The sequence below is a fragment of the Macrosteles quadrilineatus genome, unplaced genomic scaffold (genome assembly GCF_028750875.1).
Source record: "Macrosteles quadrilineatus isolate MER2022 unplaced genomic scaffold, UCM_ALF_1.0 Scaffold_7__1_contigs__length_78375512, whole genome shotgun sequence".
NCBI classification, from domain to species: Eukaryota; Metazoa; Arthropoda; class Insecta; order Hemiptera; family Cicadellidae; genus Macrosteles; species Macrosteles quadrilineatus.
In genome coordinates, this window is record NW_026542600.1 from 51,218,372 (window position 1) to 51,243,581 (window position 25,210).

A 25,210-nucleotide genomic window follows, 5' to 3' on the forward strand; every position below is an offset into this window, starting at 1 on the left:
TGAGTTTTTATTTACATTAATCAGATAGGCTAATTTGATTATAACTCATTGCTTTTTTATACCTTACGACCACAAAACTTGTATACAGAACCCTAAACAAATTGTAAACATGTGTTACTAAACACGATAGGGATCGGTAACAAAATATCTGATCGGATATGTAACATGCTACGAATATTCTGATACTCTCAATAAGATTAAGTTTCAATGAGTTGCAAATCGCTACACTTAATAAAGACGAGATTCAAACCATAATTAACCTATGATGGCTGAAGCTCCACCAATATTCTGACTTTATGAATGACTAACTATATCGAAAACACCACGGAACTGAACATTCATGGGTTAGTTCTAAATGACAGTCATAATGTATTCATGTATTGTAATTTAGTAAGGGCGGTTGATTTTTTTGTAAGTCTGAGGTTAGTTTAGTAGCTAACGCATTGATTAAGTATTGCAATTAAATGTTGAAATCTTAAGTAAAGAAGCTATGTCAGAGATAGAATGATTTATAATACACAACAAACACCAAATTATTTGGATGAGAAAAAGATCGACTTTCAATAAAGTAAAAGTCAAAGGAAATACAAATCAAATGTGGTATTAAAAATTTGTTTTGAGTATTGAGCGTTGAAGGAATTCATATATTCCATTGTTTTCTTTACTCCATTCCCATAGTCAAGACGCAACTAGTTAAAACAATTGAAAAAAAGCATACTATTAATCGAAGAAAAATTAAACTACAAATAAAAGTTTCATAAATAAAAACACTCTTGTAAAAATAAAATGTATTGGTGGATAAACGAGGCCTAGAGTGTCAATCATATCATTTATTGACCATTCATATAAAAATTTAATACAATCTGCAAGTCCATTTACATAAATACTTTCAAGTTAACCTACGGTGCCTACAGGAGAGTGGTAGTGTGGCCGAGTCCAATGAGCCGTCTTACCTTTTCATTTTGAACACAATGGAATACAAATATAAAGAGTCCTTGTAAGCTGTTCAACACTGTAAATATGTATGCCATGAAGACGGATTCTTCGTTAAGATAGAGGAGTCCGAAGGTCCATGTGAGTCCCAATAGAAACACTAACACGATGGCCCCTCGTAGCCAGGCCCTGAAACATCACACAGAGCCAAGTCAAATCACTGTTAAATTGTTAAGCCTCAATCAGGCGCAATAACAGGAATTACATAGATTTGGGCAATTCTTATTGCTTTTAAAATGAACCTTATTTATTAAGTTGAAATTTATGAAATTATGAAAGGTTGTGTTTCAAGAGATATATTTCATTATGTCATAGTTATTTAGGTGTCCGTTGTTTAGTCACCACATCTTAACCAAGTTCAGATAACCTAAAAGTTCAATTAATTAAAAGACTATGTAAACATGTAAAATACTGCGCAAGAATAAATTATTATAATACCATATGAAGTATTATAAGTACAGCAGAACTCCAATTATCCAAACTCAAACTATCCGAATCGCTTATAGAACGAATAAAAAAACTTAAAACAAAAGTAATAAGAAATCATTGTTAAAGAAGACAGATGTCGTGATTGCGGCTTAATCCAAAACCTCTCTTTTGCGGTTGTGTAGATATCATTACCGTCTCTTGAGGTCGCGGAAACATCATCATTGTATATCACGATCGCGGCAAAACTTTGCACACCTTCGACGGTCTTTTAGAAATCATAATCGTCTCCCGCGGTTACAAAAACATCTTCATCGATTTTCGCGATCACGGCTAAATCTTGCACATCTTCCGTGTTCTTGTAGAACATCATCATCGTCTTCACCTTAACGGAAAATCATAATCGTCCTCCGTGATCGCGGCTAAAGCGTGAATTTTTTATAGCGAAATTTTTACAGACACGTTGTTGATTGCAATAGTAAAAGCTCGGCTAATTTCTGTAGAATACCCTAAATATTGGTCAAAATCCAGTAAATAAAATTGTTGAGTATCCGAATGTGTTACGATCCAAATTGATTAAAATTGTTGGAGTTCTTCTGTACATTAGTATAAAACTCAGCAGCATATAGCAATATCTTAATTTAGTAATGTTTTATTAACCATGCAATTTATATTTCAACATTTAAATATTTTTGTGTGAGTTTTGAGTGTATGTAGACAAGTACACGATTCTATTTTATTACCACTACCAATGGGAAGTGTTTTATAAAAAACCTTATAAAACTATCAAGACATTGTGAATTGAAAAAAAAATCACAACAAACAGTGGAATGCAATAGTTTACTAAAAATGTTGAGTGTTGATAAAAAGAGTAATGTTTTGAGAAATATTAAACATATAAATGAAGCTTCAGTACACTTGTGTATGAATAACCGACTATAAAGTACAGGTTTTGTCATTAATAGTGAAATTTATGGTAAGGTGAAAATGGTAATCTATTTTATAATTTGTGAGCACCTAAATGTTTACATATATAAAAAAAACATAACGAACATACAAACATTAAGTCTACAAACATAAAATGTAAACATTTTTTCAATATAGAATTTTTTCAGATTTTGGTTAACTAATCATAAATTATATAATAAATAGCAATAAAAATATTAATAAGTTATTGATATCTCAAGGCTAAATATAACAAAGTTTTGAAGAAAATAAATTTGTACAGTGCAAAAATTTAAAAAATAGTTAAGCATCCAATGAATTTCTATCAAGCACAAAGAAAAGTAAATAGGTACGAGATTATCACTACATAGAAAAAAATTGATGTAGGATTTGACAATTGTGAAACTGAAAGGGATAGGCCTATAATGCAAACCTAATTAGGGTGCAACGATTAGAAAAAAAAAATGTAAGTAAAGTGAATTCCTACAATACATAAAGATGATTAGTTTTTAAAATTCGTTTGTACTAACAATCATAAAAATATTCAGCTAATGCATTTAAGCACAACAGATGATATGACTTAAAAACAAATCAGAACTAACATGAGTTTATATCCACATTGTTAAGCCAATGTTATATTTTGCCTCAACAAAAACTATATCATACTCTAAAACAAAATTGTGCTGAATTTTAAGTTCTCAACCTCAACCTTAAATCAAATTTACAACAACAAAAATTAAAATGTATCAGCTGAGATGAGCAAGGAATTTAACAATATTTACTACACCTGTAAACTTGACAAATAACAACCCAGCAATAGATTCCACAGTCATGGTAATTTATTTTAATGGTTTTATTAATGTAAAATTTATTTTTTTGTGCTATATTTAATTCATTGTGATAAACTTGATTATTAATGGTAACAAATATGATTTTAAAAGAAACAATTACTGTAATTTCTGACTGCTTTATCAAATTTTAAGCACAATATAAATACCATAATTTCCTCTATTAAACCAAAATGCTCTATTTAAAATGCCCAAGTAAATAATAACAATAACAATGCTATAATTTTTTATGTAATCATTGATTGGCCTTTGGATCTTCAGAATTAGCCATTAAAGCTATACAGTATATGGGTTACTTGTGTCACTTTAAAATCAATCGGTAGTTTTATCTAAGACCTGAAGTTGTGCTCATTTTTCTACACCACAAACTTCAAAGTTAAAACTACAAGAATCAATCTAACGGTAACACAGGCAACCTATAACTATAACATAATCCTATAAAGAAAGAATAACTTATATTATTGTAAATCTTTACAGAGCTAACAAATAATTGGAGAAGATGAAAATGTGGTATCAGGAAGCATGAGAATGAGAATGAGATGTGATCCTAGGGTAGCTGAGCTTAGCTACAGAGCGTAACGGAGCTTCTAGCTACACTAACATTCAAGCTAGCTACAGCTATGTTACACATCAGGTATAAACATAATACTGTATTGAAATGATCTTACAGATGTGATAGCAATTTGTTCTGAAGTGCATTCTCCTCTCCGCCACTATGGCATGCAAGAGAAACACGGATGTTAATCACCGTACTGTGGTCACACGGACACCATAACACCATACAATCAATGGGGAAACTGTCAATCTAACACTTAACATAGTCTCTGTTACCCACATTTGTCATGTCGATTGTAAATTAATATTACCATACAAATTCAAACAGACCAAATTAAAACAATTGATTAAGAATAGTGTAAAAAGGTTATGGAATTTAACATTATACAGGGTGATAAAATACAAAGCTTTGTAACAAACTCTTTTTTGAGTGGATGCAACAAACACCATGAAGATGGATATAAATGTTGATTTATGTAATAAATTGAAATACAGGTTTACTTAATGGATGTATTGCCTCAAAACGTGAAATATTTACTTCTATCGAACTGATTGACATTATCAAAATTTAATTAGTCTTTATGGTTATATTAAGCACTGTTGTGACTGACATACTTTTTACAAGTTAGATAACTTAATTTCTGTCCTGTTTAATTGTTACACAATTATTGTGATAGTTAGAGGAGATATCATAATCTACTATGATTAAATAAACGTGAAATATGCTGAACATTTCACGTACTTAGTGACCAACATGACTAAAATGTTGGCTTCAAAAATTGTTAAAATTTCTCAATTATCTAAAAAAAGACACAGAATATGATACGTTTGAAATTTATTGATGGCGAGTTAATACCCCAGAGTAAACAGGTTTTAGTCCCGTATTAGTTAAAAAGTAAAATATTTTTATGATGCCTCTGATTTATAAAAAGGATGTTTAAAAATCTATAAACATTCTACAGAGTTACTTAATAATTTGAATCCAACAATAACAGCTTGTAAACCTCATGTTACCTCAATTTTTAGCTGAACACATTAAAACACCTTAAATATACAACAATCTAAACTATAGTAAAAACCAGTTGTTCTTCAAACCCAATGACTGAAAACAGTGAAGTCATGCGGAATTGATCAATACAGGTTTTCACACTCGTAAAATAAGTTGTTCTAGAATGAGTCTAAACTACTCACTTTGCACTGGCCAATCTGGAATGCTCCTTGCTCTTCATGGAGACAGATGCATTGGCATGTCGGCACATCATGTAGATTGCCATACTTAAAAAGACTAGATTTGCCTGGAACACAAAGTACGGTATTTAAAACAAGAAGAACATGGCCATCAATCAGAAATTTGCTTGATATTGTGTTTAAAACAAATGAAATAGAAATCTTTATTTTGTACAATATTACATAAATAGTGTCAACCATTGCTGTAAAAATAGATCAGTATTCAAGCGTTAACTATTTATTTAACACCATTGTCTTCATACATACTTTTAGTTCTGCCTAAAAGTGATCAGAGGTGGCAAAACCCATCTACAGAATAAATTGTTTTGTTTATTATAAATTCCCGTATGTACCGAATTTATCAATATTATTTTCAGATTTTTTTTTTGCTAAATACATAGAACACTTCTTTCCCAAATGTATTGTTTTTTCTTATAAAATATTGATCTACGATGAGTTGGGATTGTTTAATATTTACATCTTGTGTTACACTTGTGGCATATAGAAGATTTAGAGCTTACTGCCTTATCTTTAGAAATTAGTATGCAGTCATAGATGTATTGCCCACTGATAGATTGTATTGTATATACAATCTGATGTATTGTGTTAAATGTAGGAATTTAAAGAGTTAAAAAGTATTCTTCAATGGTAGATTGATCATAATTTAGTTTAGGAATAATTTTTATGGCTTTTATCTGTTAGTAGCCTAAAACCTACTGTCCAAACTTATTTTCTGTGTTGGTCCAACTATTTAAAGCTATTTAAGGTCACATATTACATTATAAATGTAATTTTCAAGCTGGGAATTGATAGTTGCTCTTCAAGATTCAAAAAATTGTTGTCTTCTAAAGATTTTTCTTATTTTTTTTATAAAGGCTAATGAACTTTATATTTCAAACTTAAATCCAAACAACTGCACAAGCTTAACACCTTAAGAAGTGTTATCAAAATTATTAGTGGATGAAATATTAGAACATATTTTAATATTTTGTCATTATTTAATATTTTGTAACAAATACTGTGTTTTGTAGGTGGTTAGTAATTTTAATTACAGATATAGTAAGTTGAAATGAAGTTTTAGTTAAGAATAGGTAAAGGTTAAGTGCAACATCAAAAGTTTATATTGCAAAAAATACACTAACCAAGATAAACATAATATAACCGTAATAAAACAAATACAAATATCTGTTCAGAATGTTCAGATACAGACAAGCCAAAGAAACTTCTGTTTACTGATGAAGCAACTATGTCCATTGTATGGCCAAGTTGGATATTTGTGCGTCAATACCTGCCACTGGTTAATGCTGTTGCCTGTCACTTTAGACCACTTAGAACTTTGTTGTATGGAACAGAATTAGCCTAGAGAACATTAGAGGTTGCTAACTTTCATAACCACGCAAACTGTCCCATCAGGGTGGGATTTTCAATGGAATTTCTTCTTAGTACTAATGAAGCATAACATAATGTGCTTGTTTAGTTTCATCACGTAATTGATTTTGTAATTAAATTCTTTGATAAACAACTGCAACTAGTTGTCTATGAATATTATGGATATAATGACAACATAGCACAATTTTGTGTTTCTTATTTTTAAGTTGTAAATTTGTCATGCGTGTCCACAAAATGAATTTTTAATATGTCTTACTAACAACGGCCACCAAAGAATCAACACAAAGATCTCGTATAGTTATAAATTACTATTGGTGTAGTGTAACTTTGTTTCTAGCAAGCTTGTAAATATTTATTATTAAATCTTTTGATACATTTAAAATTTCCTAGTGCTGATTTTTGGATCATAAAACTGATTCACATAACAATTTAAATGATAAGAAAATATTGAGAAAAGAGTTTAGGAATAGAAAAAAACCACACAGGAATTCACACAAGGTACTTACAAGTATCACAAGAATAACTGGCCCGACAAAACTGAATATAAAGAAGTTGTCAGCTCGGAGCCAACAATATCGATCAGTTCCGTAGCTCTTGTGGTCAATGAAGCAGGAGACAGCAACTATGAGAGTGGGAGCTCCATAGGCGAACATGTAGTACCACCTTAGTCTCGACTTCTCGGCCTCAAACACCTCAATGAGCATCACATACAGCTGAAAACCTGCAAAATAACATAACAACTGAAAAATCTCTATCTCAAATATCTCAAAAAGTGTCACAAGAGCTGAAAACCTGCAATGAAATATAACAACTGAAAAATCTACCTCAAACAGTAGGTTAGACAAGACTTGGAAGACTAACCGTAGAGAAAAAGAGCTCTAAGATTAGTTTTGTTTTGTGATAAATTATTTAACTGTAGCACATAAACTGTAATTACTACAATTTTCTTTATGTTTTCTTTTTTATTCGATAAAACATTTTGAGTATGAAACAATTTACTTATTCACAATAAAAGTTGACTTACAGTAACGATATTTGAAAGATTTGCATCATGGTAATTGCATGATTAATGTGCTAAATTAAAATAAATTTTCTTATTCATGTTATTCATGTGCACATTTTATTTTGATACACCAATATAGGCTGAATAGAGAGTTTTAACAAAGTATCCAAAGATATTAATTTAATGATCAATAACTGTAAACAATAAAAATAGTTTGAACAAGTTATCATGAAAACCCCCTTTCATATCTATATCTAAAAACGATAAAATAGGAATTCTTATTTATGGTAACTCTCATATTGAGCCAAAGAATAATAATTCTATAATTATGGCACTTAGAAAGATTATAGCAACTTGTGCATGTGAGAACTACACTAACTGCAGTACTCGAGAAGTTTATTTCCAATGTAATTGCCTTTTCGTGTTTCCCAGCTCATGAATAATTTCTGACACCGATAGTTAAACTGCTACAAACACAAGAAATTATTTTCAACAACCATTTAGCTGTTTTGACTAGCCAATTTTACACATGAAAACATAATTTTGGATACTGAACAACAAAAATCGTTTTTGTTATTTTAGTGAATAGTGATTAATACGGTATTTTCTTCAAAGGATATTTTTTTGTTTTTAAATCTGTGAATTGAAACTACAAATAAGACGATGTTAAGCTTAAGTAAAAATTGAAATTTTCTATTTTGAATTATTTTTTTAAATGTAAAATGTGAAGCCTGATATGTTATTTCTAAAAATCAAGCATAAATATTCACCAAGATTAAAATGGGTTTCAAAATTCAAACTGAAATAGAAAGCGTATTATATATTGCCCAAAAACTCAAACTTGTCTGTTCTTTTAGAAATACCTTTAAAATCTAGGGTCACTCAAGTGGTTTTTCAGTTAATGATTTTTGAAACATTGTATCACCAAAAAAAGAAAGGTTCTAGGCAAAATTGGAACACTGACAAAGGGTTTCTTTCTATTCATTACACACCTAAAGTGATGCTGAAATAAGTTTGTTCGTTGTAGCCTGTTAAAAGATAAGACAAAGAATTCACACTTCTTCCTAACCCTGTATATTCAAGTTAGGTAGACACTTTTTATGTAAGTGATTTATGCTGTACAGGAAACTTTAAGTTTGTGGAAACATTATGTTCATATCAAACTGCATTGGTTGAAATGATTATGTCATGAGCACAGAAAAACTTATTATTTAAAAGAATTATTGTAATATGTCGTGGCATATTTATGGAGCGAGAGAATACATGCATAAAAGAGTACTAAATGTCCATAATGTATGTATGTTAGAGTACTCACCTTCGAGAAACATCCAGGCAAAAGCACAGAGGAAGAAGAAATGTAGTAGGCCTGCGATGACGCCACAAACTATGGCTTGGTCTGTTTGGCCGATCCCAGCCAGAAACAGTACTTCCGCCACAAGTAGGCACCCACACAGGTGCTTGTGGATTGTCGTTCTATCAGACTGAACCAGAAAGTGAGGTTAGTGACTGCTCTACTTTTATTTTTTATTCAGCAATAGCAGTAATCATTCTTATTTCTTACACAACCCAAGTTGAGAGATAATGTGTATTTCCTAAATGTTCTGTTAGAATGTGAATCAACTTAGTTTTTAAAGCTATTTAGAATTGTGGATGATCACAGTTGTTAATAAGACTTTAACGACACTGAAATCCCTTAGGAAATCAAAGCACTTTGAGTACTTTGAACTATAATCAAATGTATCAAAGCATATTAAAATCCAAATTATGTATAATATGCAGCAGACGTACCTTTAGGCCCCGGAAGAGTTGAAAAGTAATAATAGCCAAAATGAGGCAGACGACGGAGATGATACACCCTATGTAGGTGATGACTTGAAGTGCAAGTGTGTGAGAAGGAGGCAGATATGTTGCTTGGACGTCCATCAAGATGGCGAAGTTGGTGAGATGGTCACACTTGCAGATTGTATGAGTCAAGTTGGTGGACTCGACTCGGCAACCTTCCTCTGACCATGAACTGCAAATTGTTGTGGTGATTAGAGATCACAAAAGTTATGTTAATACTCTATTACACCGGGCACAGAGAAGTAAGGTACAGAGGAAACATCCAATGACACTTAAGTGGTGTCACTATTCGCTGGTGACAAGGGCAAAGTATCAAACTCCATTCCCCCATCTTCATGTACTACAGTGCTCACGGTAGATGAAGACCCTGTGACTGTGTGATAGGAATTTCTGCACAGTCCTTGCCACTTGGGCTCTTCCTTGCTCGTCAAAAGTATATTTCTGGCATAAGATACTAGAACTGAAAACGCACGGTTGTCCCGTACACACCTTACTGCAAACCTTACATTTCTGTGCACAGGGTTAGATTACAAGCTTGTGAGTAATAAAGCACGCTTGTTGGCAAGTACATACATCTTTGGCTTTTAACAAAATCCTCCAAAAACATGTCGCTTTTTCACAAGCAACTATGAGTACTCCTGGGCGACCCGGATAGTTTTATGATCTAGTTCTTTCAAAATCCAGTGAGTGGCATGGAAAGTTACTGAGAGAGAGAACATTATGGACATATATTTAATAGTAGTCATCAAGCGAGTACACTGGGCTTGTTTACAAGCTGTGTGTAAAAAGCCTGCTTGTATCTTGTAAACTTGCAAAGAGAAATCAAGTATTTACAATGTTATATTACATAAGTACAGGTTAAACAAAGGGATACTGTATTAATTAAATTGTATGGTACAGGATTAATTAGGATGTTTTAATAATAAAATTTTACTGACCATCCAGTATACCATCATGTTTTGTATGTTCATGTTCACTCAAAACGTAGATAGGACAGCTAAACTACATAGTAAAAACCACTTGCACAAAATGTTAGTGAGATTACATTAAAGTAAATTACATTAAAGTACAATTCTTGAAATAGTAAATTGTTTGATATTTATTTCTTTTTAATGAATATTTTGTAATTTTTTGAGCATAGGAAAAGTGTTTCTCATGACAATAACAATATTTTAGTGCACAAAATGTGATCAGTTGCTAGGATGTGCATCTGAAGATTCTTTACCTCGTCGTGTAGTCCCAGAACACACATGTAGGATTGGTGACGTTCTCAATACGAATATGCCTGAGACATACGGTGACTGGGTCTGATAGTTGAATGTGACGTCCCTTACCTAAACTGGCTGATATCACCTGTAAACAAAGATAGTGGTTAAATCTGTTCCTGCTAAACATCCTACGTTTAGTATATAGTCTACTTATATGTTATAAAAATTAAAAGTTACAATAGTTTTTATTACACTGAGGTATCTAACTACAAATTTTGAAGTACTTATTAAATTGAAATAATCACACGAGGTGTATACAAATTTGCAGTTTTTTTATTCTGACAGACTACAATAAATTACATGATAAAAAGTCAAAACACTCAAAACGTGTAAGTCTAATATATTTGTATACTTTGTTAAAGCTGTGTAAGTGATAGGGGTCTCTGACTGGCCCTATACACTAGGTTTTCACTGGAACACCACCATAGGTTAATAAATAAAACTTTCCCATGCATTTACACCAAATACCTGCTACAATAGACCACAATTTATTTACTCAACAGCATCTTTCAGCAAGTATAAGTATTTATTTAAGTTATTTACAAAAACATACTTTACGCTACACTACATTATTTTGACGTACTTCCCACGCAAGCATTTAGTCCAGAAAACAGCTGTTTGCCGCCAGCTTATTCAAATGGGGTTTCATTGCGTAATACTGTTCTGCAATGAGTTTTACCGGACACCAATCAGCTGATTATACTGTATTTAGATGGCAATGATTGGTTATAAACAAAAACATAACCTCTCTTAGAGGTTATGGCTGGTGATGTTTAGTTGGTGGAAATATATACGGATTTGTACGAATTAAGTAGTATGGCGTAAACTATCGTACGTAACTCGTCCAAAATGTGTGTACCGGACTCGTATGGTAATCCCGTACTCGACTTCGTCTCGCACGGGAACGACCACACTCGTCCGGTAAACACTTATTTTCAGGACTAGTAACGTAATATACTATTTTGACAATTTAAATCAGCTGGTGTCCGGTAAAAATTCATTACAATACAGTAAGTATGTACTGAAGTCCCATTTGATAAAGCAGGCGGCAAGCAGCTGTTTTCCGGACTAAATTCATATGTGGAATATCTATTAAAACAAAGTAGTGTGGCGAGAATAATGTTTCATTTCATCTATGAACATTACCTTGCTGTTGATGAGCCTTGTGGCATTGGCTGACTCCAGTTGTAGAATCTCCTCTAGTCTATCAAACGCCACAAACACCAGACGCACTAGACCTCCTTCGCTGTTCTCCATGAGAGCTTCTCTCTCCAAACGGATCCAGTTTCCTCCGGGGACGGAGCTGCCTCCTCCCGCCCCTAACCCTTCAAGGGAGCCAGGGGCGGGGAATACTTCAGCCCCAACATTTCGAAGCTCTACCACTCTTACACTCAGTACTGCAACAAACATTGAAGAAGTGCTTTACAATTGGAAGGTTAAACATTCCTAATCCATAGGTTGCATACCTATGTTGTCAATACACTATTTGGTTACTTTGGATAGGTAATTCATTACTCACTTTCCAGATTCTGATTGTCACAACTTTGGTGGATCTAACAATATTGGTGGTATACAAGGGGTTAATGGGTCAGTTGGGTAATAAATATATTTTTGTATTCCATGACGGCTAAATAAAAAATCTACGATAAGGAAGATGTTCACAATTTCACCGTGTCCATAGGGGACGCTTCAAGATAATGTACAATATGGTATAAATCCTACAATTGATTTTAAAACATCAATGCTTTTCAAAGAAACCTGATTTTGGCTTAAGACCTGAAGGTTAACTTTGTTTACCCAATGTGGAGTTAAAAACTTTAGTTGTAGACAACTAAATAATACTACATGTTTCCAAGTTTCCACTCCTGACAAATACTCACATATATTTTTGACTCCATGGGTAACAGTCTTTTCCCGAATCACGGTGTCAGCTAGGAGGAATGAGTTCTCCTCAAGCCCTACGAGCAATGAAGTAGCGACCATCATCTGCTCCTTGTGGGTAAGATCTCGCCAGGAAGCTAACTGTGAACTGTCCAGCAAGTTACTGCTGGTCTTGACTACTCCATGTAGAAGCTCAGTCACGATCGCCTCTCTCTGTCTAGGATCCGGGAACGTTTGGATGTCTATTGACATCTTCTCTGCCATCTTCTTTATAATCTTGGTGGTTGTCATCATATCCCCTCCGTACAGAGTTTTGCTCTCCGTTACCTGTAACAATGGTTGTAAATATAAATCTAGGAACAGTGACACCGAGGAAGGTTGTAAATCGTCATAGACAGAGTTTCACCTCTCACGAAGATTGTTGTTAAATCATATCCACGCATATTTTTCCATATAAACGATGTCTGTGAAATAAACTATGATGTTAAAAGGGTGGTTTGAGACCAAATTCTTGCCAATTTCTATATCACTATAACTGAATGCATTAAAAGTCAGTGTGAGAATTGATCAAGGGAAACCCCTAACATTTAAAGTCATATGCAAGTTCAAATTTTTCATATGCATAATACAGAACAAAAACAAAATGTTTACGGTATTATCTCTGTTGATTTAAAAATAATCTATTTTATTTTCACAGTGGTCTCGTAAACACAAATACCAACTGATATGTCATCAACAAGATAATAAAACAATGCATGGATAAGAAGTAGAAACTTAACTAATACCACACAGATTTACATTAGTGTCTTGTCTACAAGTGGAAGTGGGTACATTATCAAAAGAGATCATAACTAGAGCATATGTAGCTCAGCTAGGATCTTGGATTCCAAGAGTGCTCATTCTGCTGTTCTGAGAACTGCAAGGTATATTTTAAGTAATACTTATTGGTTTCAAGTTAATTTTTGGTCATAGTGAGTTCATGTAATTTAGAGGATTATTGCAAACATTTACCAACACGATTAGTGGCAAACAAAGTCTACATAGTTGGAGCCACCACCATTGTGTGCTCTTATCCTTTAATTGTACTTATTGTTTTCTTTCAGGATTTTTTTACTGTAAGTTCTCTAAGAGGTTTTTGTTTTTCGTTTACCAGCTTTGATTGGATTTGTAAACTAATCTGATTCTGTTTTACTCTCTCATGCAAAAAGACCAGATTTGAGATCCCGAAACCTAGTGGTTTATAACATGTGATGGAAAATGTCCACAAAAACCATTGAGTAATACTTACGGAGCAGAGGTCGTTGGCTATGCTGATAATGGTGTCACCCTCAGTAATGCGGCTGTCTAGAGTGGTGAGCCACACACTACGACACTCGCTAAGGTCTGGACTGGCCGGGTGTCTGTGTGGGTCACTGGCTGGGTCTGGACCCGGAACACACCTCCACCTAGCCAACCCTGTGGCACCCCCCGGGCATGGCTGGGCACTCAGGTCTCCCACCTGGGTCCAGTTCCAGTACAGTCCCCTCGCAGATGTAGGAGAACAAAGCTCTCCTCGTAGCACCTTCTCCCCAGTGTACACTTCTCCTGTAAAGAAACATCACCATCAGCAAGAAAGATTCTAGTGGTTCCTCATACAGTATTTCCTCTCTTAACCTTGGTCGCATATCCTAAAAGGTAACTATGTAACTATAAAAAATAATAGAGAAATAAATGTAACATTTATATTATATACAAAAATTAAAAACTTAACTGAATACATCAATGCTTACTTTTACAGTGTTTTATACTTTTAGAGTATAAACAAATTTAATGCACCAAATACTAATGAAATAATGCTAAGTGTTGGCAACAACTAACCCATTTTACTGTGATGTAGAAAGACAATCTGTTTTTAAATATATAAAACTACAAAAACATTTCATAGATGTTTTAGGTTTGTATTGGTTTAATCTTCAATAGTTTTATTTATCCTTATGTGACAAAAATAACACAGTTAATTATTTTGCCTGAAAAACTTAATATAAAAATCACAAATAAAATGTTCCTGGACATATTTTCTAAGCAATGAAAGAGATTTACAATAACCCCATTATAATTTGCTTATGACCAAGCTAAAATAGCACAAAGCATAGACAAATCTAATTCCTCTAGTGGTTCTATAGGGCAAAATAGTATTTGATCAGTGCAGAAATGTGGACTAATTGAAGAGTCCGTTGCAACTGAGGCTACTGCTATAATTCAATCCGTGTTAGTCTAGTTTAGCCCAGCTGGTTATAACTTTGATGTGGTGATTCAGCCAATGTCAGATTCAGACTAATGAAATCTAAGCTCTCTTAACATGTCTGACACAGTATATCATGTTTGATGTTCAACTTTACAACAAGTTTTATGAGTTACTTGCTTGTGAAGTTGCAATGTTGTGAGTATATTTAACAATTTTAAAGAGCGTGTTTCAAAGGCACGTATTGGGATTTTTTACATAGTCTTACATTAAAAAAAAAAACTTATTGGATTCACATACATTTTTTTGAACAAGTATAATAAAAAGTTAGGTTATGTTTCCACCAGTTATTTAAAATACAAATGTGTAACTTTACAGTTATAAAAAGGTATGTACTCCCTTAGAAGCTAGCTTATATGTAATATAATACTTATCCTGTATAAAAGTACAAATTGGAAAGCGGCATCATTAATTGAAATTGAAGCTCATTTTGGTTTAGTCAACAGACTCTTTCAAATTGAAAGTCTTCATTGCTTTTGTTCACCTTTTACCTTGAGTAAAAGAAATGTCTATACTAATTTGAATCGAGAGTTTGCTGGGATATTGTTTACGATTCAAGTTTCAGATTTTGAACTATGAACAGGAATTGTTGCTACATGACGTTACTGCAAAGTCCACTTCTTGAATAATAATAAAAATAGAAGCTTTAGAAAATCAGAACTTCCAGCAATTTTGAAACGGAAGTTATTACCACAATAGTAGAATTCTTGGGTTTTTTATATACAGTTGGTTGGTTGTAATTTACATATTTGGCTACTTAGGGCCGAGCCCGAGCCTAGGCGAGATAAACCAACCAACTGTGTAAAAGGCAATGGGCAAAATCTCATTTAAAGAAGATGCGACCAAATTTTGTAGAGCCTGTCTATAGATAAATAAGTCAAAAAGTGGTTTGTTAATACCTTCACATCACAACACTGGAAAAAGAGGGATAGTGAGAAAGGCCATCAACAACACCTTTTAAGGATTCAGAGAACCAGCCTTACAAAGTGAGTCCAGAAACACCTGATGGATGCCTGAGGGGTTCTACTTCATAACAATAAAACCTGCTGCATAGAGAAACTTGTATCTTTTTACTACCTAATAATATTAACATTGATATTAACAGTATTTTATGGATCAGATAACTTATCTGAAGGCTAATTGAATTTTAACCTGCGTTACATTCCACATTTGCGTAAAAGGTCTTATTGGAGATAGTCCTGCTGTTGACATTACTGAAAACATCATCTTATTGCCATACAAGTCGGGCCAACTGTCCTCATGACCCCCATAAGGGGCTAGAGAACATTTCATTTATTTATGTAACCTATTGTTTTTTATAGATTGATATTTTGAGTTAGTAATTCAATAAATTATTTGTAGACCAAGTTTTAAGAGCAATATTTATCTCTAAGGTTGCCTTTGTTTTTGATTGGGGTTATAGGCCTATAAGTATTTCACTACCTGGTGAAATCCTCAGAGTCTTCTTACACTATATCTCAACACTTAGGTAACTAAAGAACGCGGTGAAATATGTATAAGTTGATTGATGATTGATTAATGTTTGAATTATGAGTTATGTACGGTACGGTTGAAGTTACAATAATAACAAAAATCATTGAAAGTAAAAAGTCAGGGACCATTTTGCAAGGGCTGATGTTTTTGGAACAGATAGTGTCACTGAAACTGTGATTTGAAATACATATAGTGATTATGGATACAATACTACTTCTATACTGTAAGATGAATAGAATAGAGTATAGGCTAACATTGAATCAGCCAGTGGTAGCGTCTTGGGATGGTTTGAGACAGGCCGCCTACACTGTCGTATCACTGTAGTGGCTTGCCCTGTGACTAACATAACAGACCAGCTAGCACGTCCATGGTGATGGGAAGTTGAGGGATATACAATATAAGTAACTCACCAGTAGTGGAGGGTAGAGTAGAGGAAGAGGTGACTGTAGTCGGAGGAGGAGTGGTGGTCTCCTCAGCCTCATCAGAGTCCAGGTCCAGAGGCGGGGCAGGCGGAGATGGAGGCCTAGTAGATGTGGGAGGAGAGAACTGTACTATGGGAGGCGGCGGGGGTGGCCCTGGCCTTACTGTCACAGGCTTGGCGGTGCTCCACACACTCGGCTGAGAAGTCATGAGCCAGGGCGGACTGGGGCGTGTGGTGGTGGTCGTCATCGCGGCTGCAACATCAGTTACAATATATAACTAGTGTTCCCAATACCTTTATTTTGCTCCCCTCCTCATCCTAGGACCCTAGACTCTGGATCCGTTTTACGCATTACCTCAGGCTAGATCTAAGAGTGTCGCAGCATTATCACATAAAACGATAAAACCCATTGGTGATTGGCAGGAATTGAGCCCAGGACCTTGAAGACTGAATACACACTCAACCACTAGACCAGCTGTCTCCCTCACATGGTATTTTATATCACTGCATCAATATTTTAAAATGGCAATGAATTTAGTCTTATTCAAACTATTATGAATGAAAGACAAGTGCTAAGTGGCTGTTTTTTCCATGACCATTGAGCATAAACTTTGACGAAGACGAGACATTTCATTCTGATGTTAAGAAGTAGCAAGTTAAAAAATAATAAATTAACATACCTAGTTGAACTAAGCCACTGACAGAGCGCGCTGATAAATTACTGATTTCTGTCAAATAAACCGGCATTTCAATTAAGCCCAACTGAAATGAAAACTTGTAAACCACAGCAAATGGTTACATTAACTATCATTATAGAACCTTACTTACATTGTAACAAAAAGGCTGTAAATAGTGCATTCAAATATTTACTTTTTTAATTAAAAAAAATATCTACAGAGCGAATTTCTAAAAATCTTTTAGGGGATTTTTTCAAACCCTCAAAAAGCTTTCTTCTCTTGGGCTTGAACCAGCTACCTTCTGGTTAGTAAGCAAGCTGTATCCACTTGTTTAACAATAGTAGGATTCATGTAAAGCCCATTTTCCCATTTGAGATTTAATCGTCTACCCCAGTTAATCAGCATATTTTATAACAACAAGACAGTTGCTAGTTTTATCAACTAACTTGAAAACCAATTTTTGTTCTATTTCCATTAGATGTACTGTTACTGGACATTTCTGCAATGTATAAGTCTACTACAGGTTTTCTAATTGGTTTAATTTAACTAGATGGTAACTTCATGTACGTAATGTTGTCTTTAAAAAGATTGTTTTGAAACTACGTGAAGAAACCTAAAACCTGCGAGTAAAATAAGATTTAGAATCGTGCCTCCATTTTTAATTTTAGGTAACCAATCATATTCACTTGTATTGATGCAAGTAGGCTAATGATTGTCACTAGAGGATAACAAAAGAGAAACACTATGTAACGATATGGACAACCAGAGTACATACCTGGTACACATTGGTAGTGAGCTTCCAGGTATTTGAGTGTTCCTGGGCAAGGGTCCGCAAACAGACTAGTGCTAGCCTGTATACTGCAGTTTTGGTGTTGGGTGCACCTACACAAACATTACAACATGTAACTCACAACCAATCAATAAAATAAATAGCATACACAAATGTACAAATTAAATATAATTGTTTATTAACATTAACATTAAATATAGTTAAGGAACAAACAATAAAAACATTTTTTCGTATAGATCTATTTGGAATGCTCAAGATATTTGTAATCTTCTACGATTGCAAAGATTATAAAGCAAGACTTCTTAATTAGTATAATGTTTAAAGAAAAATATAATTTCAGAAATATAGCATTTTTATAATTTACCATTTTGATGTTCCTTGAACATTCTAGATAATTCAACACAAATCAAATTAAAATGACTGGATAACCCCCATGATTTTTGAGACTAATACAAATATACTTGAACAACTAATGAAGAGGAATTTACAGTATTTTTCAAAGTTATAAAGAAATTTAAAGAAAGGATGAATCAAACTAAATAATACCAACAAACAGATTTTTTATCAGAAAATGATTCTAAAACAGAAGGAAACATAACATGAAAAATAACGAAATGCCTAAGCCAATCACTCTGAATATCAATGGAAGCCTGACAAATGATCCACAGGCAAATAAGAAAACAAATGAGTTCAACTCTTTCTTTTGTCAGTTTGCCAAACGACCATGAGAAGATAATCCATCCCAGTCAATAACTATTCCTGGCACAATTCGGTATCATCTATGGTCTGTAAAGTTGAGATGGTACGAATCAAAGTGAAAAAGATTTGTAAACACAAATTTCAAATTTTAGTTTAAGGTACGGTATAGAAAAACCTTGTGTGATTTGTCATGTTCAACTTTTCCTTATTAAAAACTTCATCGTAAATATCAGCAAAATATTTATATTATCTAACTTCATGACTCAAGCAACCTTTAAATGATTAGTAACTCCATCCCTACTCTAAACCAAACAGGGGTTTATTAACTGACTCCATTACTGTAAAAGTGACCATTTGGTAAAGAAAGCAATACCCTAGCAACAGACAGAATTGGCTTATATTCGTTATCCAGATGGGCAAGAAACAACAGTTTCAATCCGACATTTTCTTCCCTCTAACAAAGAGGATCAGAAGCTTCAAGATAATGAGCAGATTTACACACCCACACAGAGTAATCTTTCTGTGGGTTCAGGGTGGATGTTTTTAATAATCCTTTGTTTTTATCCAAATTTCAGAAAAAAAGCAACGCCTAAGGAATTTGTTTAAAACACAATAATACAAATAATTTAGATAACAGGAATTTGGAAATTAAATTGATCACGTCATGTGATGCATGTGTAATAAAATTAAGGGTGTTATAATTTTAAAATAATCCACAAGTTATTAACCGATTGTTATGTTTCCTATTTTATACAACATTTTTGGAGATTCCAAAAAAATAATGAGTCTAATATACTTTAAAATGTACTCTTTTTCACTTTGTTTATTTAGGTTTGAAAATCTGCTGCAATTAAAATAAAATTGTATTAAATGTAAACAGCTGTTTTAAATTTTGTTAACATTACTTACAAAAGTCAGCATAACATGTAGGGTTTTCTTTCATCAGCTAGATTCCCAGCCTCATGTCCTAATGTTTTTGTACTATTTCATTCAGTAAGAAAAAACTAAATAACCTACTATAGCAAACTAATATCATATCTATAAAAAGAATTCCTGGCACATATTAAATTCTAATAATTAATTGTAAAAGTTGTTTTTTTTAACCTTAGATTTTCCAGATTATATTACTTATAACTTGAACTATAGTAGGAAATAAAGCACAACTGAGCACCCTGAAATAATTATTATATATTTTTTACTTAAAAATATATATAGCCAATATAAAATAACAAAAAAATAAAAATTATATTTAAAAAAATATTAAAAATTATTATTTCAAGGTGCTTAGTTGTGCTTTATTTACAACTATGATTTAATACATAAGCAGCCCCTAACTAGCATTATATTAAGGTTTAAGGTTTAAGCATTATTGTTTATGTACCAAGGTTTCAGGGTCTATATTAAAAATATTGGCTCTTTGGCTTTTTACGTGTACACCTAATTAAAAAAAAATCTTATAAATTATATAACAAGTTATTGATTTCATAAATTAAAATATCTCTTCTAATTAATTAACCAAATTTACCTATCAAATTCAATATACGGTATGTGACATGGTAGATATGGGTTTGTTAATAGTTTTTTGAAATGTCCTTTACTGAGCTCAAGGCAAAGGAACAAAGGCTGTCTGACCAAGGATAAGTTGCTAGGTTTTAAAGCTGTCTGAAAATAAGATAAGAAATCACCTCTATCTTCTTCCATCTGTACTGAGAAAATACATAGTAGAAGTAGTTAGTTTTAGCTGCACCACAAACATGTAATATTCATGTTGTGTTCTATTTACCTTATCTTTCCTTACAATTCCTTACAATTCATATTTTTTTATGTATGTTCAACAATTAATTCCTTTGTTCTAATGGAACAGTGAAAATGTATAAATCATTTTCACGTTATGTGAGATTCTAGACAAATATCTGGATATTTTACAGTCCGTTTATACTATGTGGTTATAAAGTAGGTAATAATAATACTATAACATTAAATAAAGTAAAACTGTTACCATATGGGTATTTTTTATATAAATATTAATTCGAAACACATATAAACTATTTTTATGGTAAATTTATGGGAAACACTCTCATAATCTAGATTGTGCTGGTGGTAAAATTTCAGAAAAACAATTAAGAAAAGAAATTATTTGATTCATTAAAAAATCTGTAATAATCAAAGTATAAACTGAATAATGTTCATAAAGAATGATAGGCTTCAAAGAATTTGCTTTAGTTTTAGTAGTTAAATTATTTGTTGTCAGAAACGTACTCAATTACAATAGAAACGTAAACCACAAACAGATTTCCTTTTCAATACAAAATTTTCTGTACAACAACGTTTCCCACTGTCCTAGGCTAGTAAGCACTGTTGGTGGTCTATTTCTCAATTAAGATCTATCTTCTCTGGTTGTTCCCTCATTAAACCAACCCTTATAACAATTAATTTCAATTTAATCAAGACAAATGGTTGTTAGTTAAAGTTTATTTTCAAAAGTAATGCTATGCTTTCTGAGAATTGTCATAGAAACACTACATTCCTTTAGTCAAAGAATTACATTATGTTGTCATTATTTATATGTACTATAATGACAGACCATTGAACTAGGCACACAAAATGCTTGCATTGATTCTAAATGTTTGTACAGAAAGTTTTGCCACTTTGAACTTTTCTTTTAGTTTATGCGAAACTAAAGTTGCCATATTTTTGCTTAGCATAAAGCCCGTCCAGGGGAGAACATTCTAATGGGGAGCTAATTATAAAATCTAACTTTATTTGGCCACAAATGATACAATATTTATTATTTATTCTTCTAACTAAAGAAAGATTAAATTTTTATAATTTTTGTTTATTTAATGTTTATCTACAAGCTTTTTGTAGGCCTAAAGTTTTATTTTACTAGTTTTTTTTTAATACGGGACATCTTAATAACCTAATGCCCTTTCCAGAATATGAGAACAAACACCGGTGGCCATCTTGACATATAACAACCCTAAGTGTTTGTTAGTCCATTGAAAGCGTATATGATTTCAAAGGCATACTATTTTTACCAACAATTTACTATACTGCAGTATCAGTACTATGATTTAACCTCCAGTACAGTTTTAGTTGCACTTTAATAGTAGTACAGTAGTGGCTGACTACTCGATATAATTTAATTATAATATTGGTTTTTTTTAATAAATATATCTATCACTGTGATTTCTGTTCTCCCCGAGAGCTATTTTAATGTTGATTGAGGTATACGTAAAGCTTCAGACAGGATCCAATCCCCTGGACAACGACATTAATATAGCTATAGTCTGTTTGATGGAAGCTGTATCCTGACACTTCGTATACCTGGGACTCACCTGGGATTTAAACCATTGGCCATTCCCCAGTTAAAGGGAGGGTAAGCGGACAGGTTCCATCATACAGACTATAAAAGCCATTAGCGATTGCCAGAGTTTGAACTCCATCCTCAATGACAAAAGCCCTGATTCAAGCCACTGATTCTAAGCCACCCTAACACTAGATTTAAACTCTGCTACCGCACAGAGGAAACTTTCTAATGGGACGATCCTGCTCTTTCAGCTCTAGTATGTTGTGGTAGAAATATACTTGTGACGAGCAAGGAAGACCCTGACCTGCGAGCACTGTGTAGAAATTCCTATTGCACAGGATCTTCCTCCACCATGAGCATTGCAGTACATGAGGGCGATAAGGGTGGTGTTGGACTTTGCCTTAGACACCAGCGACTAGTGCTAGACACCACTTAAGTGTAACATTGAATGTTTCCTCTGTACCTTATTTTCTATGGCTACGGGTGAATAGTTTGGCTTTTCGACCTTTGGTTGATTGGCCATTCAATCCAATCGCTGTGGAAGATCAAGTATGATGTAATCTGATGCTATATCCTTTTGGACTGTACACTATAGCGTTTTTACTTCGTCGGTTACTTGTGATTTTGTTTGTGAGGATGACTTCAAAAGGGCAAAATGTTGGTTTTACAACAAAGAAACTTAATGAATTTAAAGATTTATGATAAAAGAATTGTTTGTAAGTTTCCACATTATCAGACCATTTCAGTTATTCGACGTTGCCTCGACCATTTTAGGTTAGACAATCGAGACCCTACTGTTGATCATAGTACCTATATACTTATACAGTAGCAGAACTTGGACACTTACTTGCTATGGAGCACTCTGAGAGACTTTGGTGACATGCAGTTGACACTCCATTCTGTGTTTCCATGATCGTTGCAGATGGTGATGGAAAACCTTCCGTAGTTGGCTCTAATCAAATGGATGAGTTCTCCGTCTTTGCATTCGATCTTGAGCGTTTTTCCTTCACATGCGTAGGCTGTGTCGTACCGGTGTTGTTCTGAAACAAAAATTACTTATTGTAGTCACTCAATTTAGTTTACAAATCAAGAGATGCAAAGACAGGGCTTTGAGACATTCAAAATAAGTTAAACACCACCAGCAACTCTTACTGAAGTTCACGAGGAAAAGATCTCTAAAGGAAACAAAAGTCGTATTGGTAATATCAATAATTGTCAGAAAACACATCATGTACTGTAGTACAGAGAACACCACTAAACCTTCCAGTGCAAGAATACTCTAAAATATGTCGCTTTTACTCCAACATTTTCAATTACAGTATATGACTATTTTGTAACCCTTAAATTACTAGTAGGTTTCCATCTTCACAAGCCCAGTAAAACATTTTCAATTACAGTATATGACTATTTTGTAACCCTTAAATTACTAGTAGGTTTCCATCTTCACAAGCCCAGTGACATTAAGCACATGTGCCAGACTATTCTATTTGTTCAATGTTCAGGGACAGTTTATGATTAATAACCGTAGTCCTTGGGTATTATCAAGAAAAAGATAATGCTGATAATTAAATAATGATACATTTTGGAGATTCAGTTATTGAAACAAAACTATATTGTAGTTGTTTGATAATAAACTGTGTGATCCTTTTGAGCATTACTATTATTATTCATACATTTTATTTAGTTTTAAGTTTTAATATTATATAAACTTGATATTAGTTTGGTGCGGTCAAAATGCCAAAACTTGGGACTAACAAATTTTGAAAATCTTAAACATACAATAATAAACAGGCAAATATTATAAAATGGTACGTCAAATTAAATTTGAAGAAATAAATTCATATAAGCAACCAAGTTTTACGAAAAATTTAAAAGTAATAGAATTAAAATAAACTTGTTAAAGTATCCGTGTTAAAAGTGGAGTCTAATTATACTACCTATACTCAACATAACAATTATAACGAAATTCGATGTGCCATTCAAAGATCAACAATTAATTAAGGGCTCTTTGAAATGAAAGAATGAAAGACTCAAAATAGACACAAGTATCAGGAGAGGGGAAACTAATTGCGAGATGTTTTGATCTTCCAAGAATAACCTACAATTACAGATCCATACAAGTTCCAATAAAAGCCTCCTCATTCATGATTGAATAAACCAATTAAAGTAAACATTTTCTGCTTTGGTGGAAACATTCATGGGTTGGTAATCAAGGAATAATTTTACTGTGTAGTTAGTTTAGGCTACTTTTAAAAGCACAAACAATTTAAAATCTATATGACATTCTTTAGCAATTTCCCAACAACAACAAAATCCACTAACTGAAAAAAGATATTGTATAAAACACAGAAAACCAACCATAGCATCACATTTTGGTTGAGGAATTCCGCTAGAGTTTGAAGTAAAAATCAAAATCAAATTAATTTTTATGACATCTATTTATGCAGGTCGATTGCTAAAATGATATCATGCCAAATTCATACCCTGGTTTATTGATGATTATAAACTATGAACATTGTCGGCCTACTATAAACCTAAGTTTGATGCTGGTATCTTACAAGCTATGCTGGTTCTACCGATATCTCATTTGAAACTTGGTCTTATTTGAAACTTGCTTAGACAAATATAGTTTATTGTACAAGTTACTTCAGTCTTGTATCAAATCAACATTATTCACCTCAGAAAGTTAGTAAGCCGTGACTGAAGTAAAAAATATATTTTAACGTAAAATCTTTGTGAAATATATTATTTGTAATTATGTTTTAGGAATTTAAAAAATATGCTTACTAAACACATTTTAATCTTTGATCAATTTAATATAGTTTCCTAATAGTTTATTAGTTATTTACAAGCCAACAATCAATGGTGTTTCAAAGTTTTGTAAAGTGATAATTTAATTGAATTTACACAATTATTTACCATAATATTTTACCAATAATTATGCTCAGAATGTAGATATTGTAATAAGTTACGAAGTGAAATACACTGACACATATATGGTTTAGGGAACATAACAATTGTATAGGATGGGTTAAATTAATATATTTCACCTCAGCAAACATACTTGTCATTAATTTTATTCCAAGATGCATCCAGCTTGTACAATTTAAACCTGAAAACACTTAAGCTGTACTCCGATTAATTAAAAAGGAACGTATGTG

At 33.0% G+C, this 25,210-nt stretch overlaps 1 protein-coding gene across 4 annotated transcripts in view; it reads right to left on the reverse strand.

Moving 5' to 3' along the window:
- The window catches only part of LOC128997906 (latrophilin Cirl-like), a 181,555-nt gene that overhangs the window by 10,731 nt on the left and 145,614 nt on the right, over nt 1-25,210 (reverse strand). For 3 of the 4 annotated variants that reach the window (XM_054423717.1, XM_054423715.1, XM_054423718.1), the window contains 13 exons: nt 22,897-23,089; nt 18,026-18,132; nt 16,563-16,826; nt 13,666-13,961; nt 12,377-12,704; nt 11,643-11,893; nt 10,454-10,581; nt 9,175-9,400; nt 8,702-8,867; nt 6,890-7,104; nt 4,959-5,062; nt 3,881-3,925; nt 954-1,122 (listed from right to left, as the gene is read on the reverse strand). In XM_054423717.1, the coding sequence (XP_054279692.1) occupies nt 954-1,122; nt 3,881-3,925; nt 4,959-5,062; nt 6,890-7,104; nt 8,702-8,867; nt 9,175-9,400; nt 10,454-10,581; nt 11,643-11,893; nt 12,377-12,704; nt 13,666-13,961; nt 16,563-16,826; nt 18,026-18,132; nt 22,897-23,089 (2,492 nt within the window). The remainder of the gene's footprint in view (nt 1-953; nt 1,123-3,880; nt 3,926-4,958; nt 5,063-6,889; nt 7,105-8,701; nt 8,868-9,174; nt 9,401-10,453; nt 10,582-11,642; nt 11,894-12,376; nt 12,705-13,665; nt 13,962-16,562; nt 16,827-18,025; nt 18,133-22,896; nt 23,090-25,210) is intronic. The other variant, XM_054423716.1, reaches the window with a different exon arrangement.